Below are 18,651 nucleotides of genomic sequence, written 5' to 3'. Positions count from 1 at the left end.
AGCTTTAATTTTTAAATCTTTATTATTACTGCAGCTATCAAGAAAAAAAAAAGAAAAAAAAAAGAAGCGAAGACCAACAGTTAACACGCTGAGAATGCCATGCATACAAGTTTCAGATTAGAAATGAGGACCAATCGAATCTTTTGCATATCAGTCGTCTTCTACAGCAATACTTTGTTGACACTTATGTAAACCTGGCAAACTGATACTTGAAATTTTGATATCCTCCTATGCTGTTGAATGCCTTAGACCTGGTTAAGCTCCCATTCCAGCCAAACTATTTTGCAACCAGGGGAAAAAATAAAAAGCAAAATAAATGAGCTTAGATTCGTATATACATGGCCGGAAGTCGGTTGAGCAAGAAAATTTTATGTAAGCTGATAATCTTCTGTGAAGAGAACCTTATCTGAGATAAAAATAAAATAAAATAAAATAAAATAGAAGCTGAAAAGGTATTTGAGCAAACTTGTGCGTGATAACACACTTGAGAAACAACACTAAAAGGGTTAGTCCTTAAGTTCTACTACTTAGGTTACATGGCGCTCAAAAGTCCACACCAAAAAAAAAAAAAGAAAAAAGAAAATCACAGAACAACAAAAGCTAAGAGGTAGCAAAAACAAACGTCAACTACATTTGCTGAGAGCCCGCATTTTAAAACCATGTCAAACGTACGATGATTGCATAAGAAGGCACAACAGAAAAACATTTTATTTCCACAGCTTAACAATCTTGTCATGACTGGCTGAAGCAACCAGGCCTGCAACAGGCGAAACAGCCAAGGAAGCAATCAATCCTTCATGTGCAGACAGGGCCATGGTCTTGTTATCCGCCATGTTCCAAAGCTCCAGAGACTGCAAGAAATGCAATCCTTAAAATCATTTATAAGCTGATGTAATTTGAGTGCACTACTGTGCCCCCACAGGATATGAACCATAATTAAAAAACCTTAACAACAGTGCATGGTTATCCATGATCCCAAAACTGGGCAAACTTGACGTAGGCACAACACAACATTTCGTCTTTCAATATGCCAGCAATTTAAACTGAAAAAGATGCAGTAATCTTTTTGGGAGTTTCGTCATGGGATGACTTTTCATGGTATGGGTTTTTGGGCAGGGTTACTGTCCAAGAAGGGTGAAGGATATGAAAACCAACAAGTTCGAAAGAAGCACAATACTGAAGCAGTTTAATGCTGCAAGTACAACCACATATAAAAGGCAACAAGTTTTCAGAGAGGTGCAAGACTCAAAAACAACCAAGAAACTATGTGATAAAAGTCAAAAGCAGGCTTCCCCAGTAACACCAACAACAAACAATGAAGAATACGTAGGACGGAAAACACTGGAAGTAGAGGATAAAGGCATAAGCCAGACTTGCCTGGTAACATCCAATAACCAACAATGAAGAATATGTAGGATGGAAAACACAGGAATGAAATTTGTTGCCATTACAACTAAGCTCGTGCACACATTCTCCGTCGCTTCCTGCTGCCAATGACCAGACTCTGACAGAGTCCTCACTAACAGATGCTAGCAGTTCACCAGAAGGATCCCAGCAAACAGAATGTATTGGTTTCGTATGCCCCTACAAAAACAAATATTCAGCAACAGTGACAGCCCACCCAGCAGCAAATCCAACAGGCAACAAGATGACTAACAGCATACAGGTTACTCATATCAACAACAGAACTAACACAAAATAAAACAGTTGCACTGCCCACTTCTAAGTTCCAGAAAGTTTCACATTCAAGTCACATTTAGTTCAACAAGAAGCTTAACTGAAGTTTCGCCACATCCAAATTCAATCTCGCCGAGACATCGTTCAATTTATAGACCACAGCATAGGGTACTGGTTCTCCAGTTTTAGGAGGCACAAGTGGCTTGGGGGCCTCAACTAATTTGCAAAGTACCACACAGTTCTTTAACATATATACACATTGCCAAATCTTCTTTTCAAAGCTTAATCATAAACAATTGCAGTTATAGCAGGATTATATCTGTTGCTCCTTTTGTCCTTATGGTTCAATACATGCCAGGCACCTCGACCAGTCCACCTCAGTCGACTGCTCAAAATACAGTTATAGAGTAATAACTATACATAATACACTGAATGTTCATTCTTTACGCTTTTTCAACATATAAATGAATAACAACCTTTAATGAATGTCGGCAAGCCTGTGACTCGGCATCCAGTATTGACACGACATTCTCAGTGGCTGCAGCAAGATATTTTCCAAGACGTGGCTGAAATCTCACCTGAGCCATGCCCCCCTAAATCAAACAGAGAAACTAAATCAGCATTTGCCTTGATAACTCCTTTCACCTTCCATCTAAATCCTGCTGAAAGCAAAAACAAAAGAAGAAAGAGAAGTAGCAAAGAGACAGTAAGTCCAGCAAGACACTGCCACCCATTTCTCATACAGTGGTTCATTACCTTGAATACCCTTGTACAGCTACCATTATTGATGCTCCAATATCTTATCTCACCATCCCCATCACATGAACATATAAGATCATCTTTATTCGGGTGGAAGTCCAAAGACATTACACCAGCAGAATGTCCAGTAAAGTTACGAAGTGTATAGCCAGGCTGCAGTAATGGCCATAGACCGTAAAAAGACTAATCCAGAACAATTCAGAACATCTTGCTAAACAAGATTGAAAGCAAATGCAAATATATGATGGTTTTCCCAAAACTTGCATTTACATTACAGTCAGCAATGAAATGTACTTGACTGCATCAGGTCTGTTGTGAAGTAAGAAAAGAATATACACACAAGTGTAGTACTGCACAATTTGGAATAACAAGAGGAACTTTAATTCATAAAACCAGGAGGAGAAATTTTTGAGTTACATGGTTTTTACCACTATTACATATACCGAAAGAAAAACAGAACTCACAAAAAGGTGGCAATTTTTTGATCTTGAACTTCATGCACAGATATTAAATTCAAACAAACAAGTAAAAAACGGGGGAAGTTCATAGGATTCTTTTTAACTCAGATAAGAGAACTAAAAATATCTTGCTATGCTTAAGAACAGGCAAATTCTAGCTTTTTTCAACCTAAGCTGTTTTATGTGTCCTTATTTGCTTTTAACTTCTCTTTTCTGTATATTTGTGGACACCAATGGAGGATGAGAACTTTTGCCTTTGAGAAGTTTGAGAAAACACCCTTTCAATGATTTTAACAACTTCTTATTTATTAATATATTGAGCCATCACAGAGAAGAACAGAAAAAGAAGCAAGAGGTTGTCATCTTCACAAAACTCTAAATAATGAAGAAATGATCATGAAGGATCTAAAAAATGCACATGATACATTTGAAAAAAGCAAAACTAAGTGCTGAACAAAGACGATGAATATCCTAATCTAATATATTTTAAGGAATTCAACTAACATTATCTGCATCCCAAACCCGGACAGTTTTATCAAAAGAAGATGTTGCAAGGCGTGCCATGCTTGGACTGAAACGAACATCGGTAATAAGCATTGAGTGCTCTTCAAGTGTTGTTTTAGGCTTTAAAGTATCTGTATACCACAAAACAGCCTGGATTGCAATAAAAGTACAATGTCAATACACAATTATGAAATCATTTTTTACTCCATAGAACTAGAATGTTAGACGGTAGAATTTGCTACTTGTCTGTTAACTTTAGCTAGTTCTCACCTTTTTATCATGGCCGCCACTAGCTAGTAGCTTACCATCTGATGAGAAGTGGCAGCAGATCACTTTACTAGCACTTGCACGAACAGAACTTACTTCAGTAAACGTGAACCCTAAAAATAAAATGATTACTGTCATAGCACATTCCAACAAAGTGTTGAATACAACTTTTTTTCCCTGGATGAGTAATTCCAACAAAATGTTGAATATAACTTGATGAGTAATCTACTTGCTGGTCTTGTCTAAAGCTCAACCAGCATTAAATTTTTCAGTAGTTTTGACATGCACGTGCATTAATAATCTACGGGTACATACACACCCATTGCAAAATTACACAATAGGGCATATAAAAATCAACAGATAAATACGAGTAAGATGCCATTTCCATAGCGTAGACATCCTACGATGAACATGTGGCAAACAGAAGAATTTAATTCCACATCAAAACAGTAGCCACTGCTCTTGTCATCTGGCATTTCAACTACATCGTCTTCAATTTCGGTGACAAAAGACCTAAACGATGAAAATAAACTGGCAATAAATAATTACAAGTCCCTTTTACAAGGCTCAATACATCCCCCCCAAAAAAAAAAAAAACTGGACAAGTACACGAAGGAGTAAATTCAATTAATCTAAAGGCACACATACATTGCAAATAAATGTCGGGTATATAAAAGTCAACAGAGACATGACTAAGATGGCATTTGCAAAGTGTAAACATGCTGGCATACAGAAGAATACAGTTCCACATCAGAACAGTTGCCACTGCTTTTGTCATGTGATATTCAACTACTATCTCTTCACTTTCAGTGACGTCAGACCTATATGATGAAAATAAATTGGTAATAAAAAGAGACAACCACCATTTATGACCCTCAGTAGTCAGTACACCCAAAAAACAACTGGATAAATACATGGAGTAAATATATTTAATCTCAAGGAACTAGGGAACAACAAAAAATCAATGCATGTTTAGGAGAAAAAAAAGGGTAACTGATTAACATGTGAAGGCGTGGAAAACTTCCCAGACATAAACTTACCTTTGCTAACATCCATGCCACGACCAACTGCATCTCGGGGATCTGCATCATCATGAGATAAAAAATTCTCAACATTATCATCAAGAGATCCATCGTCCACAAAACGGTCCATGTCAGCCTGCACAAGATCCTTATCATCCCACTGCCACAATTAAATTCTGATGAGAACTTTTTGGCACATCTTTAGTTGCATTGGTGGAAACAACACTTTGCTTACCAGTTGATTTGAGGGTGACGTAAGAGTGCCAGTAGTATCAGTTCCAAACATCATTAAAGGCTTTGAGGAACTATTACTGTGTGACAAGGCAGGCATTGACATTACATCTCCAGGTGTGTGAGTTGATGGTGTAGAGGGGGCTGAACTTGGAGAAGGTCCAGCAGTATTTGCGGTTCCTGAGCTATTTGCAGGCCCTGAAGATGACACAGGCTGTTTTCTCTTTCTTCCAGTCTGACTTTTTGAAGCCTTGAAATGCATGAAAAAGCATGTTAGAAATCTACTCAGAATTGTATACTTCCAGGAATTGATACTTGATGCATATCAAGCAAACATACAAAAAAATGCAGTATACTTCTTGTCAACAACTTTTACTCCCCTGGGTAACAGTTTTATTGGGACAATTAACTGCAGAAATTAATAACTTAAGCATAAATTCGCCTTAAACTTTTTTTTTGGTCCTATGGAGGGCCAGAGGCCCCATAAATTTGCCTTAAACTTTCAACTTTTTCATTCTTTACCAACTTCAAAAGGATGTCCTCATTTAATTCCAGAATCATTGTAAATTGCCCATAAAATTCACGCCCCTAACAGTTTACAATGCCACTTTACTAGCTAAACTAATCCACTCTAGTTCTTTTAGGTGATGGGTGATTGTTGCTTTGCCTGTCAGGGGCAAGAAAGTGTATAGACATAACTGCTATATTCTACTTTTCCTCTCAAGGCAATGGGAGAATGTTGCTGTGATTTATGGACAAGATACATTCTCCTCTACTTTCTCCTACAGTGACCAGTGAAAGTTGCTTTGGCTCGGGGCGGCAGACAAGTGCCTGGACATAACTGTCATACAAATAGCAGGAAGTAAAGGTGAGAGCATCTACAGAGCTAATTAATAAACTTTGCAAGAGGATAATAAATCAGCTAGATTTTCCACATATGTACAAACATCGTGGATTTTTCATGCAGAAGAAAGAATGCAAGAAGTGATGAGTCATGAAGCTGCATTACGGGCTAATACAATTTCATCAACATCTCACACCAGAATTACAATTCCCATAAGTTCAGTCCAATTGAGTGAAAGTGAAAAATGTAAAATTATTTGTTTAAGCATGTATCAATACATTTAATTATTCAACTGGAAGAAAGACGATTTTTCCTGTTTCTTTTAGTCCTCATAGTGAGGAAGATCTGTGGAATCTAGCAGCCTCAATACAGAAATAATGGAACGAGATTAAGATACATTATAACAGATAAAAAACTTGATAATTGAAGATGTGACCACTTTGACCTCTTCAATAATTACTTTGATCTTGTGTTTAGAAACTTAATTTTCAATTTGATGCTTACACAAGCAGGGACGGAAATCAACTGAAGGTGACAGAGATGTGATAACACAGACATAGAGAGACCTGATCATTTGCACGGAAGGAATTTGACATGATGCCATCTCCAGTGACATTATTGCTTCCCATAATTTTATCTGCCTGAACATTATGATTAGAACTCTGTGGTTGCTGACCAGCAAGTGCATGCTGTTGTAACTGCTGCTGTTGTGGATTATTATTCTGTTGCTGTTGCTGTTGCTGCTGCTGCTGCTGCATCTGAGCCAATTTTAACTGAACACAAAATGTAGCTTCAAGAAAGTTAACAGGCCATCCAAGGAAGGCATGCACAACTGTAAATTAAAAAACTAATAGCATGACCCATAAGCCCTATTTTGAAACTTCAGGAAACTAAAGTACCGTAAAAACTTTTTCAAGGCCAACAAGTCCTTCACAAATATAATTCAGGAGAAATCACAATGCCCTTCAACTTCTTTCTCTACCTATTAATTCTTTTATTTTCTTTCCATTTTCACTTTCTAAAAGTTTGCTTTCCTTGAAAACTGAAGGATGAGGATACAAAAAATGATCCAAGATACTTCAAGTCAAAATCTCAAACATGATAGGATTTACATGAAAAGAAAATATTCTATAAATAAAGTCGGTAATGAAAAAAGCTGTTGCAACATATCTTGCTGTCTGAGTTTGATCAATATCCTAAACAAAAGAAAGAAACAGGCTGTCATAAACAAAGAATGAAGCACGTCCTTTACATTGTTTACTGAAAGTAGAATTTGTTGTTTTTAGAAAGTTTGATGGGACATACATTCTTAAAATGAACTCATTGGTAGGAAGAGATATCCAAGAAAAACTTTGACGAGACAAATATTAGCATGAACTAAACAGACCTTTAGCACCATATCCGGATCTGCACGAGGCATAACAGGGCAACCAGCTTGCAAGGGTGAACCAAGATTTGGGACCACATCACCAACTGAATTTGAAAGGCCATCCTTACTCATGGTCATATTTCGATTATTAAGTAGCATTCTAAGCCTTCTGCTTTCATCACTAGCAGACGGAGATGTTAAGTTTTGCTGTGCCAGCATAAGCTGTTGCTGATGTTGTGGTGTTAACATCTGTAGTTGATGAAAGGGCTGTGAACCTTGCATAAATGATTTTTGCTGCTGGATGAGCCCAGTGCGAAGCTGTTCCAACCCCTAGGGAATGAATTATAGACTATTGTTAAACGATACAAAACAAAATGCACAAATGGAGGCAACAAAATACTAAATGGCATGGCCGTATACACAGTTAAACTTTTTAGACATCAGACTGTACAACAGTGACTCATACACAACAGAAGACACCCTTCAAATCAAATACCACTGGACAATGCACAAGCAAGAATGACCAATCCATAAAGACATGTCTAGTATTGACAAAACATGCATATGCTTCAATGGCAAGTAAAATACAGGAATTTGAGATGGCATGGGTAAATGACAAGCCATTCTCAAGTTAAATCTTACAGCAGTTATAATTTAGTGAACAGTAGATTTACAACAACTAAAACAGAACCAATCAAATGCAATTGTATTATTCAGGTGAAAATGACAAGGCAGCCAAGGCCATTCTTCTGGGGCCCCTCTGCAACCATATTTAATTGCTACACCCCCTGCCGCCCAGAGAGAGAGAGAGAGAGAGAGAGAGATGTTCAATGCATTTCCCTGGTAAAATGAAATAAAGTAACACAATGTAATAAATCCACGGTTGTGAACCAGAAAAAGAACAGTTCCTTTTCCTGGGTTAAATCCCCACACGAGGAAAGGGTGAAAAGTGCTTTTATTGGTGAAATAAGTACTACTATAAAGCAAAAAAATATAATCAAATACTTACAGTAAGAGGCCATCCTTTCAATGTCAAATTGTTTCCACCTTGATTTGATCCTAGGAAAGCATAAAATTGTCAGTCACAGCATTGTTGAACACTTTGATGACATTAAACTAGTTGATAAACTTCCCGGCGTCCTTCAGTTCATACATGAGCAGTCAAACAGAACACTGAAATATAGGTGTTCCGATAAAATACAATATACAAGAAGCCACTAAGAAAAAAGGAGAATGAAAGATAAATATACCAGGAATCCCAATCAGTGAACCTTCAGGACCTGCAGCTCTATGATTCAGTATCGGATTCATCTCTGTCTTAATGTCCTGTTTACGCCAATGTACTCAATCAATATACAAGCTCATAGTAAACATGCAGTTGGAAGCTTTTTTTACCCTTCTTATTTTCACAGGAGAAATGGGTAGGTGTTTAGGGAGATATCTTCACTAGAAAACATATTAGCATACATAAAACTTACTGGTGTAGACCCTGGAATTTGCTGGCTACGAGCCTGGACTTGTGGGGACATGCCACCAGCAGTACCATGTAACACTTGCCTAAAAGAATGGAATCATTGAAACTTATGAGATGCTCAGAATGCTTAGATCAATACCTTTTATCAAAATATACACCAATCCAGATCATAGAAAGTAGAGGTCTTTAAAATTTGCTGGACAAAAGGCAAATAAAAATCATTCCAGTTCTGGTCATCTTTGCAAGTCAAAATCAATTTCAATGCGATCAAATATACAGGAAAATACCCTGAGGGCTGGCCGCCTGCTGCAGCTGATTTTAATATTGAAGCATGATTTGGATCCAGCAGTGGGCTCACATGCTGCATTAAGAAACTCCACACTAAGAAGCCAGAAATCAGATTCATAGAAAGGGCCTGTTCTAGTTTGCTGTAGCTTTTTGTAAAAGCTGCTGAGTAAAATTGATTCTCAAAAGCAAGTCCCACCAAATCAGCTTGAGAAAAATAAAAGCTAGCGAGAAGCAGTAGACACAAATTTGTAGCTTTTCTATGCAAAATGCCACAACAGCAAACCAGAAGAGGCCCAAACACATATATGTGTACTAAAACTCATTTTTAATCTCATTTTTAATCTACTATGGCATGCAATTATACCTTCATTCCTGGATCATCCAAAGAATCCCTTTGTACGGGCAGTTTTAATTTTTCTTCGTACATCTTTGTAGCCAATGCATTAGCAGTTCCAGGATTCTGTCTCATGAGAGGATCATTTCCTGCAATTCCGTTAGCTGACCCATTCAAGAGGTGGCTGCCATCTCTTCGCTGCTGCTGCTGATGCTGCATCTGTTGCTGCTGCTGCTGCTGCTGCTGCTGCTGCTGCTGCTGCTGCTGCTGCTGCTGCTGCTGCTGTTGCTGCTGCTGCTGCTGCTGCTGCTGTTGCTGCTGTTGCTGCTGAGCCTGTCTTTGTAATAAGAGTTGCTGCATCTGCAGTTGCTGTTGCTGTTGTTGTTGTGGATGCTGTGGCTGTTGAGATTGTGGCTGTTGTTGTTGCTGGTGCTGCTGCTGTTCCCTTGCCTTAATTATTTGAGTCTGCACTAAGCAAAGATCTGATTGCAATCTTCTCATCATAATCAAAATCTATGTCTAAATCCAACAATTACAACAACAAAGAAACTCCACCAGAATAAGTAAATGTAGGAGACAATATCACAAGAATGCTTCTTGATGAGATTCTGACCTTGGGAGGTCAACCAAAATAAAATCTAAACAACTCTGCATTTGCAATTGCATGGGATCAGGGATAAGCTAATCTGTACACCAACGTTCAAGAATGCAGCATGAATCCTTAACAAACTACGACTATATTTCAAGCACCAGCAGGGTGAGGGGTCAAAGGGTTGCAGATTCCAACAGTCTGCCATTTGGCAAAGCAATAGTTATCAGAGGCACAGCATATTTACCAGGAGTCTGGACATATGGCGGCTTTAGAAATAGGAACAAAGGTCTATTGAAAGTCAGGAATAGCATTATTCATATATAGAAAAATCAAATGCAAGTATCAGAGAGTTTCTGACATGATCTAGATATTTTCAGCAACTATTAAGAAAAATGGTTGAGAAATCTGCACACACAGAGCGCTTTAGTTTTCATACATATATTTTCAAATTTTGATCTGATTATTTAATTACTCTTCATGCTATACATGGTTGATCAAACATGTCTCAATGTCATTTCTTTTTTTGTTATATGTATGGAAGAACCCTATCATTTCCTCCTCTAACTTCTTTTCAGGCATCATTTTTTTCTGCATTCTCTTTCAAGAACCCCAACCTTATGCTAAGTTCTAGCAATTATGTGCATGACAAGGGTGGCAATTGCAGATCTCAGCAAAATGGGGCCTCATAACATCTAAAGTGCAGTTATAATTACAAAAATTAAGTACGGCAAATCTGCTTAATCACTTGGAGATGAATTATTTTTCAAAATTTCACAAAGAGAATAATAACTTAAGATCTCACATTTTCTGCAGAAAAAAGAATTTCAAGGTTTATGGCTCTATTAGTTTCTTGGGCACCCCAGATTTCCCATTCACCAAAATGAAACCAAAAAAGGACATTTTCCAATAATTCATCCCCACAAGCAATTCGTTCGGTAATATAGTGGAGTATGAATAAAAGCTTAAGATTACACTCTATTGAAGATAAGAGTCAAAAGAAAATTGCATCATCGCCAGCTGAGCAAACAGAATTATAATCCGATCCCCTTGGAGTGCTTCTGAAATTTTATTTTTATAAGTCTCATTTTTCACTTCAGAAAAACTTTGAATAAGCTTTAATTCCTGAGAAGGCAACAACCAAAGCAAATCTATTGAATTGGATGTGACCAAAATAGTGTACTCAAGCGCATTTATCCTTCTTAAAATTTCATATGTAATTTTTTATTTATCAATAATTAGCCTAGTTAACAGAGTAATTTAGAAATAAAACAACGGTGTAATAGAGGCAAGAAATTGCGTTTCCAACAAATCAAGCAATTACTTTTGTAATATTCATATGAAATACCTGAAAAATGACCAAGTCTCTGATTTGTACTAATAAATTCTATGAAATCATGACAAACTTATGTGAACCGCCAACCAAATATGCAGAAGTATCAGTGGTAAATACCAGAATATACACGTAACACGTAAATACACAAGACAAATGGCCAAAGAAAACACAATCTAGATCCCTAAAGTTAAACCTTTTGTATTTAAAAACATTAGTCAGCACCAATAAGAGTACAGAAATAACTTTCTATATGAGAAAGATGAAATTACACTTTCCTAGGTTGTGACCAGATATAGCAAATTCGAAATGTTCCCCATATCAGACGCAATTTATGTCCAAAACAGTTACTTTTCCATGATTCATTATCACACAAAATCCTCGTGAACTATACCACCTGATGATTTTGGAAATAATGGAATTACAAAGGCTCGCGGTATCCTATATCTGAGTTGATCTCATGATAATAAAAGGCAAGTTCAACAAAGCATAACTTTTTCTACTTATAAAATCCTGTGAAAGGATTACAAAACAAAATGATATTGACAACCATTTCACAAACCTCAATGTACGATGCAGCGATCTCTGAATGCTTCTCATTAGTCCTAGCAATGAATATATCCCAAAAAACTGACCACCATTCAAAAAGGAAGCCACCAGGAGCATCGATAGCTGAAGCAGCAATCAAATATTAGAATTCATAGCAAAACAACTCGTTTTTCATGAAACCTTCTCAGACATCTTTATCTTACCGACGGGGTCAGATGATACTTTCCCTTCTGCTTGGAAAGCCTGCGCAGTTGCCTTCAGATCTCTCTTCACTAAGTAATCATGAATATACACATCCAGCCTGTTATTCAAGATACAGAGATCACAATACAAAGTACAACATCAGATCTTTGCCATGAGATTGATAACCCCACAATGAATAACAGTAGTTCAAGAAAAGTAACTAAAAATAGAAAACAGTGTTCTCCAAAAAAGCAATGGGTCTAGTTAAATTCCTTAAGCAAAAAAAAAAATTCAATTACCAAAAAGCAAACAAAAGGGAGTATACAGAGAAAATCAAATCTCAACATGGTTAATTTATATGGTTAATTTATAAAAGTGATCAAACAGAACTAGGCACAAAAGTCCACTACCGAGAACAACTCAGCAGGAGGCTAATCTGACAAGAACACTTTACGAAAGTTTACATACAATATTTCACCATCCAAAGAGAAGTTACACTTAATTCACTAAATCATTTACGAGAAAACAGAAAACTGGAAAGAAACGCTCAAAACCTATTCGAATACAACGTAGACATAAAACAATCTAAACCTAGATTCTGCCCATCTAGAATGACTAACACCTAAATTAACTCGAAAAGAAGTACAAGATACCAAATTTTTACACGTAATTCTCCAATATAAAAACTAAACTGGGAAAACTCACCTCTCTAACATAAGAAATTTTCCAACAGGCAGAAACCATTAAAAACCCTAGAAGACGCAAAAGGACTGAAAACAAGCCACCACAAACTTGTTCACAAAGGCCAAAACATTGTTTTCGTAAACCACTTACAAAATCCCAGAAACTTAAAAAAGTACCAGCAAAGCAAATCTAGCAAAAACCAAACAAAAAGCCCATATACAGCAAAATAACAAGAACCCACATGAAGAATTAAAATAAAAAGACGCATACGCATGTATGAAGATAAGAAAGCTCACATTTTGTCAGCTTCCCAGTTATTCTGAGACATGTTGCCTCAATTAATACTTCAATGCTGAACTTCAACACAATTAAATGTCTTCGTCCTGCTTCTGCTGCTTCTATTTTGGCCTCTGAACAATATCAAATCCAAAAAATAAAATCAAAAACAAAACGAAAGAAAAGAAAAAGAAAAACAACCAAAACATATTCTTCCAACCTGTTAATTAAAGATCCTTAAACTAATTCAAAAGCCCATATCATACTTAAAATATTAGTCTAAAAAGTTAACAAAAAACCCAGGAAAATAAAAGAAAAAAACAGTGAAATTCATGTCAAAGAAGGGGAGACAAAACAATATGCAGATACAGAACCTAGTATACACATATATTTATATATAACAATGGTGTGGGAAGATGATTAAAATAATAAAGGAAATATGGATAGAAATATGCATACCTAGAGGCCCAAAGAGGAAAAAGGAAAATTTCCTATTTTCTTTTTCTTCCTTTTTCTTTTGGGCAACTGGGCTCTCTTATTTTTGCAGGATAGTGGATTTTCTTTTCTGGGTTTTCTTAGCAGACTACTGAAAATTCTCTTATTTTTTCTGAGAGCTTTCCTTGTTGGGTGGATTTCAAGAGTTGCTGTTGTAGATATCTTGCTTTGATTTATAGCTCTGTGGACTCAAATTTACTTCCAAGCCCTTTCATCCTGTCGAATTTACCCACTTTAGCCCTCCTATCACAAATCCTATTTGGATCAAAAGACCTGAATGCTCTTTAATCTTTGTGTAATTATGCCGGTAGATATACCGGGATGAGATGTTTTGTCTTGATCTTGATGGGTAAAAGTGTAATTTAACAGTTTCATCTCGTACTCCTGTTGATTTGAGGGGCTTGAGTTCTGAGTTATTTGTTCCTAAGCCCCTTATGTTTTGGTTATTTGGGGTTGCTTTCTAGAGTTTCTAGATCTTCTTAATCTCGTCCTTTCACTTCTTTTCTTAGACTAATGACAGATCAGCTTTGGTGGGTGGAGGGGCCAGTGAGATGACGATTTTAACCTTGGTGTCCAATGGAGTCAAAATGGTCTTGAAATAATTAGGACCAAAGCTAATTGTCATTTGTCGTATGATTAAGTTCGCTTTGTCGATTGATTAAGTCTGTGATCGGTCAATTGGGTAAGGACCAATGAACTATAATAAGTTGATGACAATCTTGAAAAGGGAAAAAGGGTGATCAAAGTATCACTCAACGAGGATTATTCTAGTCGCATTCAATAATACGAGCTTATTATGCTAAAGAACTATATTTCTAATAAATCCTAGGAGTTGTAATTCGTGTTTTTTTTTTTGAATCTTATACATTCTTGTCGTAACAGGCTCAAATCACTTTGGAACATTAACATGCTCCCATTTTCCTTTTCTAGTTATAGGAATTAGCGATTAGTTTATAGGTTCATACTTCATCTGCTCGAGCAATTGAAGTTCACTAAAACTACATCAACTTGAATTAGATTTGAAATGTTTTTTTTCATTATTTTACATAACTAAAAGTCCTATATTTGGAGTTAATCTTATATACACTGATTATCATGATTAAATGCATGACACACATGTAAAATTTGAGTTTCGAATTTAAATTAATATTATATATCATGTATTCAATGGTAAAAGTGTACACACTGCTAATATATAGAAAATAAATCCTTGTACTTGACTAAATTAAGTTATGGTTGTAAGACCTACAAGAAACAATCATCTTGTACTAGTAGAGTCATTATTTTATGAATGGAATTTACTTCTGATTAATGTTGCTGAATTAGATTTGTGATTTTGGTAGGTTTATAAAATTTACTATATCCCATGTGAAATTAAATGCTTTGTATGGAAAAGGCGCGATGATTATTATTAATCAATAACTTCTCAACACACGAACAATTTTATACGATGCGTGCACTAAATTAATCTAACATCTACTGTTCCTTTGGCCAAAAAAATTTTATTTATGGTGAATACTAAGACATGATGTTATCAAAACACTTCAATCATCACTCCCAACTTAGAGACCTCAAACACTCTCACATACAAGCTAGACACCTCATGTTATTAAAAACTTACTTCAAATAAAAAAAAAAGAAAATGATGAATTGACTGCAATTATTTCTTAAAAGGGCAACTAAAATTTGCTTTATATTTGATGTTCTAACGAACATACTTGGATTGTACGAAATAAAAAAAAAAGAGTAAATCTTACATATAAACGGACATACCTAGGCCGCATGATATGACAAAGAGTAAATCGTATATATATTGACAGTATATACATTATCACTATTAGATCCATGACATAGGTGCAAACATTGAAATTTAAATTCAAATATTACATAATTATCGTTCATCCAACGTTGATGGCGTATACACTGTTAATGTATGAAAAATTAATCCAATAAAAAAAAGTATGCACTAGCATTGAAACATTTTCAAACCTCTTTATGTTGCCAAATGGTGACATTCGCGAAATCTTACAAATTTTGAGGTGTCTTTTTCTCCTTACATATTTATTCACTTCACATTTTACAAATTTGCCAATTTCTAGAAGGAAAATAAATGGCCCAATTGTCTGGCTTGTTTGTTTCTCCGAACAGCTTTTTGTCCTGGTATGGCTTGAAAAGAAATTGATACTGCTAGCATATGAACTTGTAAAGAAAGAATGTGACACCGAACAAGTCAACTTAATTCCCTTTATTTTTACTTGAATACTGGAATTAGATGTCTTCCACCAATCCCAAACAACGTTAAGTCAAATCCAGAAATGTCCAGCTAAGGTAATACGGTATCAAACGGTTACATTCACATTATTGCCTCCCTTGAATGACATTTATTACACTCAAACTCGAATGAGGGTTATGTATCATGTCGCTAAATCCACTAGTGTAAAAAAAAAAAATATTAGCGCTAACACCGGAGGAAAAATTAGTCTCTGGATGAACTCAAACTTGAATGATGGTCATGATCTTATTTGATAATTCAATTCAACACTTAAATTTAATGAATTTAGATCTTAACGTGTTCATGTACGTTTGATAACTAAAAAATAAACATTTGAATTAATTAAGTTGCGCTGAATTTTCGAAACAAATTTCGTTTCAAAAAATAAATGACAAGCTATTTACTTATTATTTAATGAGATATACACTCAAATGTGTCAGATTTAGTACTTAGATTTCAGTTTTCAAACCTTAATTTTATAAAATGCACCCTATGTATCATGTCATTAAATCCAATAGTGAAAAAAAAAATTAGCGTTGATAATGTAGGAAAAATTAATTCCTAAAACCTTTTAACAAAAAAAAAAAGTTATCACTTTAGGACTCTCTTAACTTGTCCTTCGAGGACACTAATTAGACAAACTCCGTAATTAACACGTTTTGTTATTGAAGTGAACAAATCTTGACCACTAGATTGAAAGTAGTGGTTCATTCAGCCTCAATAATAGATGTGATTAACGTTGCGGAAAACCTCAACCTAAAGCTTTGTCCATCTAATCTAAATTCTATACACTATTTCAGTGAACCACACAATGAGAATCTTGAGACCGGTTAATTGTAATTGAGGGCCTCAATGAATGGTTAATTACCCTGCTATATGGTTAAATCTGGATTATTTAAAATGATACCGTCAAAATTTGTCCCATTTGTCCACGGACACCCTTTAGTATCAGAAAAATTGGGCCTAATCAAAATTTCCAAAGACAACCTGGTCCGCTGCTTCTGGACAGCTGGATAGAAGAAAATTATGTGCTTGGGTTGGATGCAGTTTATCTATTTGATTCATTCCAATCTAGAGCTGGCATTTGTAAGTTGGGCTTTGTACGTGCACATGTTCAACTTGAGTTGGCCTGGATTTTTTTTTTTATAGAAAAAGAAAATTTTCATTAATATTTTTTTAAAAATTTAGACCTTGTTTAATAATCCAATTCAGCACTTAAACTTAATGGATTCAGATCTTAACATATTCAAACCGTTTGATGACCAAAAATTGAATATCTGAATTAATTAAATGACACTGAATTTCCTAGACAAAACTTACTCCCAAAATTAAGTAATAAGTTATTCTCTTATCATTGAATGTAATACACAATCAAATGTATTATTTTTAATGCCTAACAATTCAATAAATTAATGGATTTAGACTTCAGATTTCATATTTCAAACTCCAATTTTCAGACTTCAGTTTTATCAAATGTGCATTAAGCGTGGATCTTAGAACTATGACAGATCAAAATACATAAGTTGACATCTTTTGAAAATTTTTTGTCATATATTCTACTTGGGGGGTAAAATATTAATGTTGGTGGAGATATTGTAAGTATTCTAGCAAATTTCTTTTGCCTTCTTGAGACTTGTAGAAATATCCTATATAGATTTTTGACTTTTTTTGTTAGAATGTAACAAAATCCTTAATCAAACCAACTTAGAAAACTGAAAAGGGAAGTCAACTTTCACTGAGGTAGATTTCTATATATTCATTTATCAGAGAAAACTTTTCCCCTAGCTGAAAGTTTTAGCATACAGAAAAGCTTTACTAAGAGTAAATAAAATATTAGACTTATATGTGCCAAAACATCACTTGCCACAGTACATATACTTATAAAATTACAGTCTGTCTAACACGTAAGATTAATTCGGAAAAGTAAATAAATACAAGGGAGGGTAGACAAGATTAAATAGAAAAAGTATATAAATGTAAGAGAGGATAATAATTGTTAACATACGTATATATATGATAGGTTAAATAAATGTCAAATATGTTAATAAGTGCTTTAAGGACACCCGTTAAATAACCCATAAAATTAAGCCATAGTGTATTGGACGTGGTACTCAATAATATCATATTTTTTAGAAGGTCTTTTTGATATTGTACCATTGCTTTCACAATTGAGGAAAGAAAGATAACAAGTGTAATCATGGTTTGACAAAATTTGTCATAAACTTTAAGAGTGAAACTATGTACAAAGCTTCGTTCCTTGTATGGCTCTGATTAGAAGCACACAAAGATTACCTAACAATTGCCACTAGCCTTTCATAAATCTTTGCAATGTATACATTCTTTTATTAATGAAAATTCACTATTCTGACCAAAAAAAGTATTAATTAAACAAAATAGTCATTCATGCAAGATAAACAAAATGGATTATTCCTTCAATAGGCTTTGCTCTGTTTAAGTGTTTTTAAAAAATGCAAGTTTTTGCTAATAAAATCTATTGCAGCCTCCTAATAATCTCTTCAAAAGTTACACCAATAGCTCAAAAAAAAAAAACCCTAAAAAATACATCATTATCCTAATACATACCATTCTTCCCCTTCTAACACATCACACTTTCACCACTAGAACCACTGCCCCTTTCCTTTCCTTTCCTTCCCTCTCTCCCCTGCCTACCTCTCTTGCCATCATTCCTTTTCTCCCAACCTCCCTCCTCTCCTATCCCTTTGAACCCCCTTACCTTCTTCCTCCTTTCACTTTTCTCTCATTTGCAACTAGATCTGGTCCTAAGTCACAATCTATGAACACAAGATCAAGTGGTATTGGATGGAGAGGTAAAGAAGGGAAGTGAGTGTAGGATATGGGATGAGAAAGAGGAAGGGTCGGAGAAATGATGGAAAGAAGAGCAATAGGGGAGATGATAGAGAGATGGAAGAAGAAAGTGGTGGGAGAAGTGGTTTAGGTGCTATTGGAATAGAAGGATATGAGTGTTTTTTAAGGTTGGAAAAGAAGAGCAAATAGGAAAAAAGAGAGGGTAGAGGAAAGGGTG

At 35.5% G+C, this 18,651-nt stretch overlaps 1 protein-coding gene across 3 annotated transcripts; it reads right to left on the bottom strand.

Annotated features, from left to right (window-relative positions):
• Window positions 1-455: 455 nt before the first annotated feature.
• On the bottom strand, window positions 456-13,441 carry LOC140013331 (transcriptional corepressor LEUNIG-like). Of its 3 annotated transcripts, none has more exons than XM_072062583.1 (19): window positions 13,301-13,441; window positions 12,862-12,975; window positions 11,902-11,999; window positions 11,712-11,821; window positions 9,258-9,692; window positions 8,893-8,966; window positions 8,610-8,688; window positions 8,382-8,457; window positions 8,141-8,190; window positions 7,150-7,461; window positions 6,329-6,535; window positions 4,923-5,168; window positions 4,706-4,847; window positions 3,669-3,778; window positions 3,399-3,548; window positions 2,434-2,589; window positions 2,154-2,270; window positions 1,378-1,584; window positions 456-851 (listed from the first exon to the last, which is right to left on the bottom strand). In XM_072062583.1, exons 2-19 carry the CDS (start codon window positions 12,891-12,893, stop codon window positions 708-710), a joined length of 2,745 nt encoding a protein of 914 aa, XP_071918684.1. In that variant the 5' UTR covers window positions 12,894-12,975; window positions 13,301-13,441; the 3' UTR covers window positions 456-707. The 3 variants fall into 3 exon arrangements, with proteins under 3 accessions (XP_071918684.1, XP_071918686.1, XP_071918685.1); XM_072062585.1 differs by having other exon boundaries at window positions 4,706-4,823; XM_072062584.1 differs by lacking the exon at window positions 13,301-13,441 and adding an exon at window positions 13,062-13,202.
• Between the last annotated feature and the right edge of the window lie 5,210 nt (window positions 13,442-18,651).

The sequence above is a fragment of the Coffea arabica genome, chromosome 8c (genome assembly GCF_036785885.1).
Source record: "Coffea arabica cultivar ET-39 chromosome 8c, Coffea Arabica ET-39 HiFi, whole genome shotgun sequence".
NCBI classification, from domain to species: domain Eukaryota; kingdom Viridiplantae; phylum Streptophyta; class Magnoliopsida; order Gentianales; family Rubiaceae; genus Coffea; species Coffea arabica.
Note: the sequence above shows the minus strand (reverse complement) of the source record. Positions and strands in the feature narration are given on the sequence as shown.

Coding starts and splice junctions, on each gene's coding strand:
- LOC140013331 (XM_072062583.1), bottom strand. CDS start 12,893: ATGTCTCAGAATAACTGGGAAGCTGACAAAAT. Junction 5,169..6,328: donor CCTTCCGTGCAAATGATCAG/GTCTCTCTATGT, acceptor ATGCATTTCAAG/GCTTCAAAAAGTCAGACTGG. Junction 852..1,377: donor TGGTTATTGGATGTTACCAG/GCAAGTCTGGCT, acceptor CATTTCTTGCAG/TCTCTGGAGCTTTGGAACAT.